This window comes from Ornithodoros turicata, chromosome 7 (assembly GCF_037126465.1).
Source record: "Ornithodoros turicata isolate Travis chromosome 7, ASM3712646v1, whole genome shotgun sequence".
In the NCBI taxonomy this organism is placed as follows: Eukaryota; Metazoa; Arthropoda; class Arachnida; order Ixodida; family Argasidae; genus Ornithodoros; species Ornithodoros turicata.
In genome coordinates this window covers 50,083,306-50,092,562 of record NC_088207.1, presented here as the reverse complement: position 1 = coordinate 50,092,562, position 9,257 = coordinate 50,083,306, and the positions used below count along the sequence as shown (strand labels likewise).

Below are 9,257 nucleotides of genomic sequence, written 5' to 3'. Positions count from 1 at the left end.
CGTATATACATGCACACTACAAGGAAACGGCTAGGCCATATGTTTTGCAGTTTCACAGCAGGTTAGATTAGGGTGTAATACTGACACCATATAGGTTGTGTTATTGAGAGCTCTGACACACACACACGCACACACTCACAAAGCAATAACACAGGTGCGCATTTTTCAAAAATAAGCCTTCAGAAAAGGAGGGCTCAACCAAGATATTTTTTTCAGAAACTCACCATATCTTCTGTGAATTATTTGACCGTATGTACCAATAGTTATCCCTACATACTCGAAACCCACAAGTTGATGTACTCATTCATTTGGGTTTACCAGTCTTCACCATTAGATCGACAAGTCTCTAATAGTCAAGAGGTAAAGAACCAGACATACGGCTACACTAATCACAACAAGTATTCATTTAGGCAACACTTTCGCTGTTTATTCCCCGACTACATGCATGCTACAAGAAGCTATCCACAAGGCCACAACAAATTCACACATATCTAGAAAGCAACGCATAACATTATGGCTTCCAATAAGAACAGGGCTTGACAGGGACCATGTCATCATCTGTCTTGCAATGGAACGCCCGTCGAAATCTTTCGCTGCTCCCTACGTGAGCATTAACGAGTATTCTTGCTGGAATTCCAGCCTTGTGCTTGATCTTGTACTTTTCAGATCCTGGCTGCTCGCAAAGACCCATCGCGTAGATGACGTAGAACAGCATATCAGCTGAAAGGCCTGGGTCTATGTGTAGACCATCGGGATAGTGCTGCGTCACTCTATTGTGGTAAGCCTGATAGAGCGGTTCTAGCAAAGCCCCGCGAGCCAGGAACTTCTCCATGAACACTTGCCGGCTGCTGCTTATCAGCAGCTCTTTCAATCTGTGCCCGTACAGATTCTTGAAGCATTCCTTCTTCCGATTTGCCTTTGTTTCTTCTTCTATGTCCCACCAGTTCGCACTGATGCCAGAAGGACCGATTATGCGCTCGGCGCCTCTAGAATCCATAGCTGACATCATCGCTTCCAGCATGGAAGCTCCGATTAGCGGCAGGAACAGTGGATCTGCCGGGTTGCTGACATTATTGAAAGTTCCGAACATAGCGTGGGGTAAGTACACGGTGTTCACCTCTGGTAGATAGCGGGGAGTCGTATCGAACACTGAACCAGGGAAGAAGCCGAATCTCACCGAATCCCTCGCTGGACCTCCTTGGAGCAGGCTGACAACATCTTTACTGCCCACAACCTTCTCACCTCTTGCGTAGGTGATGGCATCGAGGGGGGCTGCGCCGAGTATTACCACTTTGAGTGCTTTCAGCTTTTTTATTGCTTCCTTGCGTGTTCCCGGGGTTGTGAACCATTCTTCTGCGTGTTTTGCTAGAATCCTCTTTAGGTCACTGACAATTCCACGAACGGCTACTTCCTTCGGCTTTTCGTGCGTCCAGTCCTGTGCTCCTAGTGCCATCATACCCAAGATACGCATCCCGTGTTCGTAAGCCTTTTCCGTTAGCCTCAGACATCCCTGCGTGGACACAGAAACACCGCGTATTGTCTTACCCATGCCCAGGGGTATCAGGAAGGTCAGGTTTCGTATCAAGGGCGATAGCTGCACAAGGGTGTAATAAACCATGTAGTTGGCGACATCCAATGTAGACGACGCGTTCTTCAAAACATGTCTAAGTTTGAACAAATAATTTCGGTCGAGCGTCCTAATATCCTTCTGGTTGCTCAGAGCCGTCTTGAGCAAAACTTGCCAATCATCGTCGTCTTGAATCAAGTCGAGGACATTCACCGCACGGTGACTCAGCGAGACGTATTCCTTTGATATCACTTTCACTAGGGCCTTCTCCAGCTTTATAATGCCCTGGGCTATTCTGTCCCCATCTTTGTCTTCGATTAGGGAACGTATCAGACGTTTGTAGTCATCTTCGGCAGCGCTTGGATACAGAAGTTGAAATCTAGAGACGGGCAGGGTCGGTGAATCAGCGAACAGGGCGAAGTTACTACGCTCTCCGCCTTTCCATCTGGTTCCGCTCGGTGCTATGAATGTCTCTAACAAGGGCTGCGACTTGTAGAATCGTAGGCAGTAGGCTTGCAGCTTGGCCAGCGTTTGAATTCCTGACAGCCGTTTCAATGGCCAAATTGGAAAACGGGGGCGAATATGAGTAAGCGTTCTGTCACCCTGAAGACAACCTTTGAATAAAGATGCGGCGTTCTTCTCCCAAGCGTTGCCTGTTGCCTTGTGGATGATGTAATGTTTTAAATGTTTCATGAACCTCGCTAGGCTCTGAGACGGAAAGTCCATTTCCTCGACGTTGTCAGACGCAAACCACTTCGACGAACAAACATGAGAGTAGAAGTCGTGACACGGCTTGATTGTCCAGTCCAATTTCGAAGATATGTAACGAGAAATCCACTTGCACATTGGGCGCTTGCAGTCTTTCCTGTCAGTCGTCCCAACGTCATCAGGGTCGACCTCACGCCAGTTCTCGAAGCTGTTCACAGAAGGAGCATTTTGAACGGCGTCCTTGTGGAGGTTTTCAGTGCTGGTCACTTCAGCTCCCTTATCTCCATGAACAGTTTCATACTTCCGCTCATATATGGCACTCTTATATAGCGGTTTACGAGTGAGGACGATTCCAGTCGTCGACGCGTTGAGTATCACCGATGTGATTGCTGTGGTGTGGGTTGTTGTTTTCTGGCTTATATCAAAGTTGCTGAAGAACAATACGGTACCCATTATGACCAGCGCGGCAACGGACAGAATAATTGCGGCAGTCTTAAAGCCCAGGACATGGCTCCAGGGAAGTGAGTCATCGAAAGCGTTCACGTCGTCGCTGACCGACAGACTCCGAGCGCTTCCTACTGCTCCGGGCTTTCGCTGTTTCTCAGCGACCATGGTACCAGGCCCACCACGCCCGCAAGGAAAGCTTCCCTGGGCGCTGCTTCCTTCTTCAGGACGCCACTTCGTCGTCGTCGTCGTCGTCTTCCTGGGGCGTGAGGAAGACTGCATCGGATTAAAGAGAAGCTTTGCCCTTGCTGGCAACTGGGGAGTAGAAGTTAGTTATCATGCTACGGCCATATGGAAGTGGTTGCCCATGGTCAGTGCACTGTTTGTGTTGCTTGAGACTATTTTTAAAGGCGATGGTATAGGCAGGTATGGTATAGGCAGGAAGTATCGATGGCGATAAGACTCCGAAGGTTTCTGCCAAGCTTAAAGTCTAACTATACCGCAGCTTTGTGCTTTCCTTCAGTCAACAAATCAAAAGTTTTATTTTGCACAAACTTACTGCCGTTATTTTGTTTATTTATTTTCACTTATATTCTTTTATTTACTAATCTGTTGCATTTTGACGTACTACCTAGCGCGCACGTCAGATACTTTGTATGGTGTGTTTTCATAATTATAGATATGAAGGCACAATCTCAGCCCAAGCTCGCTGAACATGCAGCTCAATTTTGTCACTATCGTCAGCGCCACGCAAATAAATCATTACACCGAGTTCCATGCTCCCACCGAGGCAATATGATGAGGCTTCTAGCCACCATAAGCAACGTGCGCAAACGAGATTTGCTTAAAAGAAACTCTGGGAATGGCTTGATAGCCAGCATGCCAGGATGTTCCGTTGGCTAGACCGTAGATTCTTAGCCCCATACCCTTTTAATTCCACGGTTCATTGCAAGGAAAGGCGGCACGAATCTCCGTCCCAGAGGCAGGATGGTGGGACTGGGGTACTACGACCGTAAGAGTGCGACCTGGGTCGCCTAAATGGGGACGCGAGGTCACATTAGTATAGTACCCTTTACACTTGGAAGAAATACGTAACAGTTTGCTATCACAACAGGTTAATGTGTGAAGCCGTAAGATACGAATAAATTACGTATGCACAGCCCGCTGCGTTCCCTTCAGGCTCCGCATACACAGCAATGCTTTCTTTTGTTTTTCTTCTTTTTACGCAATGACTCATGACGCTAATATGCTGCAGTTGCACAGGGGCCTTCGCATACATGAATTATTCCAGCGCATTTTGCGACTATCTTTTGCAAGTTTGACAGTGTTTCTGCAATACCCAACCTTCTGAGGTGTTCCCCACGAAGTTGTTCTTCCAAAGTACACGGCATCTCCTGCAGCGCATTCTTTGATGAAATTACGCTTCTTTCGAATTAAGCAGATTAGCGGAAGTTGAGTGTCAGTGACATTATAGCTTCACATATTGAAGAAATGCAAGTAGCATAAGGACGGCACGAGGAAAGTTTTCCGATAGCACAGTACTTGTGATGTGTACCAGAGAAAGTTTTTTTTGTTGTTGTACTTTTGCATTGCATCTAATTCTGATTTATTTTTCGCACGGGCTCTGGGAAGACGCGGAAGAAGAAAAGAAACATCGCATTCGCTCATCCTGCCACGCGGTACCATTCGGAACCGATACAGTCAACCGTCAATACCTCGACGCGCAAGAACCAAAGAAGGTCACGCAGCAATGGTCCGGCAACACGACGACCGCCGTCGGAAACGCCCAGCTACCAAAAGTTCCAGAAAGGCCAAGGAACTGTCGTCGTCGACCTCAGCACCCGCGCCCGACACCCGGACATCATCAACATGGAACAGCGTCGTTGGTTTCCTCAGCTCCAGCTCCTACACCCACAGCTCCGAACTCTTCTCCAGAGAATATTCCTTGACGGCACCTGCACCCTCCAAGAAGAGCGCTGCGTCTCCTTCATTCCAGGCACCAAGTTCTCCGTGGGCGCATGACAGCTACCGAAAGCAGTCTTCCACTCTTGGGTATGATACATGATATACTCTTTGCTAGAAACCCTCGTCCCTAAACGTTTGAAATCTTTTATCTTCGATCGCACCTTAATTAAGAACCTGATAAGCGTTCTTTTCAAAGTGGATCGTATTTTGTGGATCATGAGCCAGCACTCTACCTTATTAATGCTATGGATATGGAGCACAGTTGAAAATGTAAAACAGCTGCTGCTAAAGGAAATTTTCGAGAATAATATACAGTCTTGTAGAGAAGGAACGTTATGTATTGTGTGTATGAACTGCCAAGTGCACTCGTGCTGCTCGTTCGCACAACTTCTATCGTTATTCACTACGTCAATTCGCTACGACGACAATCTCAAAAGCAGGCCCTTTGTTCTTCAAAACGGGTATCTCTTGAAAGTAGGGGAATGAAGCGACGAGGATTTGCTTCTGCTATGTTTGCTTCCGTGCCACTGCACCAGTACTTCTCCGGTTTGGGTGTCAATTGCTGTCATCGTTACTGCCCGTATCTCCAGCACTGGTGCACGAGTTAGTAAAGTGTCTGCTTAACTTGTCTGCTAGAAAGTGGGCGAGCACGCCCGTAACTTGGTAGCATGGTACAAGTTAGCTAGGTACGTCGTCTTGCGTCTACCACCATTTTGGGCAAAATTAGCCACGAACCGACAGTGTCGGGAAGATCTTGTGGCCAGGGGATATCTCCGCATTGTGCCTAGCTGTTTACAGCTGCTTTCTAACCCCATGACCGCTATTTTCCCTCAACAGGGATGGATCAACCGGCGAGCAGTCGACCGATTTCAACGCTGACTGTTCCCGCCACAACGACGGCAACGACCCCGGTACTGCAGCTCGTACGTCACGCACTGCTGTGCCGCAGCGGTCCAGGGGCATCAGAGACTCCAAGGGGAAGGAGACGTCCAAGAAGTTGGAGAGCACCGCCAAGGCGCCGCAGACGACGACAAAGAGGCCTTTCTTATTGAAAGTAACTCTTCTAATCGCCACCGCGATCGCTATTTTTGGAGTGGGAATATTTATTTCTTATATCAACGCGAAATATTTATTTGCACGAAGGGGGTATGATACAGACCCATCCATGTATCAAGCAGCGTACGATTTTTGGCAGACGTCCCCCCGAGCGAATGGTACAGGTGCACGGATGGAAGTGAGAGCACGACCACCTGCGAAAGGAACGTTGTTCAGCAGTGACGTACGTGGCCTAGGCAGCGTAGTGGACGACACGGCACCCAGAGCCAATGGAGCTTCCGATATGGCAGTTGAAGAACACGTCCGCTCGACTACGCAAAGCGAACGAGTTTGGCGCAAGAAGAAACTGCAGGTGTGGGAAGGAAAGAGGATTTACGAACTAAGTTCCAAAGTAGAAGATACAGTGATCACAGCGGAAAGCAGCGTTGGTGTCACAAGAACGAGTGACGAAGCAGAAGCCGTACGAGTGACTCAAGAAAGACGTGTCATAGAACTCGATGCACCTGTGACGAAGACACGAAGACGTAAGGACACTTCCAAAAAATATGGCGTCCACTTTTATGAAAACACTACGCCTACCAGATCCTATCATACGACTGTCATCCCCAAGAAGATAAACTTCTGTGAGACAAAGATTTGCGAGGCAGAATCAGTCTATTTAACGAACTACTTAAGCTGGAACGTGAAGCCCTGTAAAGACTTTTACAGTTTCGTGTGCAGTCGGTGGAAGAGCCTGCATCCAGATGTCGGAACATCCGCAGACGCGTTACTGGTGCAGAAAGTTGAAGAGGATATATTCCACGGGCTGACGACGAAAGAACGCGTCACTGCTCAAACACTGAAAGCTGAACAGTTGCTGAATGCTTGCATTCGTACTCCGGCGTTTCAGGACTATCGGTCGATACTGCTGGACTTCATGGGCAGCTTTGGTCTACGTGGATGGCCCTTTGTGCGTAACACCAAAACCCTCATAGACGTGTGGAAGTCTGCTGGCCTCCTGGTCAGGAACGTTGGCTTGCATACGCTGGTTTCAGTGGATCTCGAAATTGACCCTGACAACGATGACAGGTACATGATAGCGTTGGGCGAACCCAGCCTCCTGATTGGGCAGTACGGCACAAAAGACAGCATCCTGCCTGAATGGTACAGCATGGCGGTCACCACATGTTTCAAGATCTTCACCAGCGGAAAGTACGTTGAAATTGCGAAGAGAGTTCGTGATTTTTCTGTACGGCTTGCTGAAATAACCTTGAACCGGGGATACGAAGAATTTTCTACGAACCGGTACAGGGTTATGCAGCTGAAATATCACAGCAACCTCATTCAACTGCTGAAGACTGTGTTCAACAATATTACAACTGTGCACAGCCGCATGAAGGTGCTTGTAAAGTCCGAACACTATCTCAAGTCCCTCAGGTCAGTGCTGCACGTAAGCAAAGGAGTGGATATTCTCAACTACTTGGGGTTTCGTATTCTCCTGCACGTTTCACCTTTGCTTCCGGATCAAGCGATTGACCTCGCAACCATACAGATGAGAGAAATCACCGGAATCTCTCGCAGGTCATGGCCAAGGTGGAGGCGTTGTCTACGCATGTTCGAACGTGTGGCTCCATCTCTGTTTTTACATACTTACGCCCTGTCCAAGCGTCGGCATAAGAATCCTGACAAGATTTGGAGACTACTAAACGAGATCCAAGCCACGTTCGTCCTCGGCATTGGAAGCGCCCCCTGGATGAGCATAGACGACAAAGTCATGCTGAAGAGTAAGGTAGCGCGGATCAAGCTCGAGGTTTTCCAGAAATTTTGGAGTAAACACTCAAATCGTTTACCTGATGAAGAGATTAAACTAGGCATACAGCATCGGGGTATAATTATCATATACAAGACGCTGGCAACACAGTTCATGGAAAGGCAGCTGTCAAAGATCAGGCTACCTCGCAGCGTCGAGTTTCCTGCCTGGAAAGGTTCTGTATTCGACACAGAACCAATATTCGACAGGGATTCGGATACAATTTTTATACCAATGGCTCTGTTCGACCAATCCTACATGATTGACAGTGAGTCTATGCTTCTGCAAATTCCTCGTGTAGCCACAAAGGTAATCAGCGTACTGTTTCGAGGGATTCATCAAAACAACTACCCAAGAAGTAAGCTGAGGTGGTCAGTCGACACGCAGATGGGCTACCATGATCTGCAAGGCTGCATACAGAAACATTACGAGAGGGACAACGACCAAAGAATTCGGCTGGAAACAAGGTCGGAGCTTGACACTATCGATAGTTTGTCTATCTTTCCTGCTTTCAAGGTTTTCGTGAAAAAGGTGAACAGAATTAACATCGAGGAGTACGGACTACTTACCGGGATCAACATCACCGTCAAACAGTTATTCTTTGTCTTGTACGCGAAGAGCTTCTGTGAAACCATGGATGCAGAGCGTAAGAGGCAAATAATGCAGGAGTCTGTCACCAGTGTAAATTCTCTAAGGGTGAACGGAGCTCTTCGAAACTCTTACCGGTTTCCGACCTTTTGGGACTGCGCTAGTGATTCTTCGATGAACCCTAATCAGAAGTGCACCATATGGACATCGTGAGGGGGCGTCAAACTATTGCTTAGACACGATTAAAAGCATTCAGATAACGCTTTTCGTGAGTCCTCATTTCAATGAGATGTAAGTAACTGGAAAGTCTCGCCAGCCGTTCTCATAAGTTTCTCGGGTCAGTCTCGTCTTAGCCGCGGGATTACCCTGTCCTTAACGCTCCCCACAAAAGATTGCGCACTTCGTACCACTGGGACTGCCTTCGCCACATGAAGCCTGCGACACAGTGAAGACTGAAGTCTGCGAGTTGGGTTTCATAAGGGGGCGTCTCGCTGATACAGTAGCGGCTGTCTGTAGAAAGTGAGCAGAAAGCGCTGTTGCAAGGTGCCGCTGACTCCTCCCGACAATCGCGTCGTAACAGAGACAGTGTTCCTGACATTTATGTATCTCGCTGGTACAAAATTCACACAATTCCAGACAGGCCATCGATCAACAAGTCAATCCTGCGGGGCGACTTGCACGTTGGAACCTATCGTCGCACAGCTACGACTGCTAGGGGAACCTTTAGTAAGATGGCAGATGCACTGTATCACGCACCTATGGACTTCTATGGACACCTCAGACGTAGAGGACCTGTACGATTCTTGGTTGTGTGATCCTCGAGCCGGAGTCTTGACCTATGAGAGTCATCGTCGACGCCAGCGACTCCTATCGCGAGGAGCGTCACTGGGAGTCTACTCTCGAGCACCTCTAGTGTTAAATCCTCGAATATTAGAACGGGGGTCATGACCATGGGTATGATGTCACGAGAGCCCCACCGCGGTGGTTTTCCTCACTAAGGGTAGATTCTCGATTCTGGAGTTGCCCCAGTCCAACAGACGAACTCACCTCTAATCAGCTGAGTGGCGATGGGCTCCTTTTGGGGTAAATGCCCAGGCTGATGAGGAGGCTGGTTGGAACCCGTTCTGGGTCTGTTAGAGC

General features: G+C 48.3%; 2 protein-coding genes across 2 annotated transcripts; one reads left to right on the top strand and one right to left on the bottom strand.

Moving 5' to 3' along the window:
- Positions 1-43: 43 nt before the first annotated feature.
- Positions 44-8,381, top strand: LOC135401436 (neprilysin-21-like). Its single transcript, XM_064633851.1, has 2 exons — positions 44-4,771; positions 5,522-8,381. Exons 1-2 carry the CDS (start codon positions 4,470-4,472, stop codon positions 8,328-8,330), a joined length of 3,111 nt encoding a protein of 1,036 aa, XP_064489921.1. The 5' UTR covers positions 44-4,469; the 3' UTR covers positions 8,331-8,381.
- On the bottom strand, positions 512-2,887 carry LOC135400635 (endothelin-converting enzyme-like 1). The gene has a single exon (XM_064632464.1). The coding sequence runs from the start codon at positions 2,885-2,887 to the stop codon at positions 512-514; it is 2,376 nt and encodes a 791-aa protein (XP_064488534.1).
- Positions 8,382-9,257: the final 876 nt, after the last annotated feature.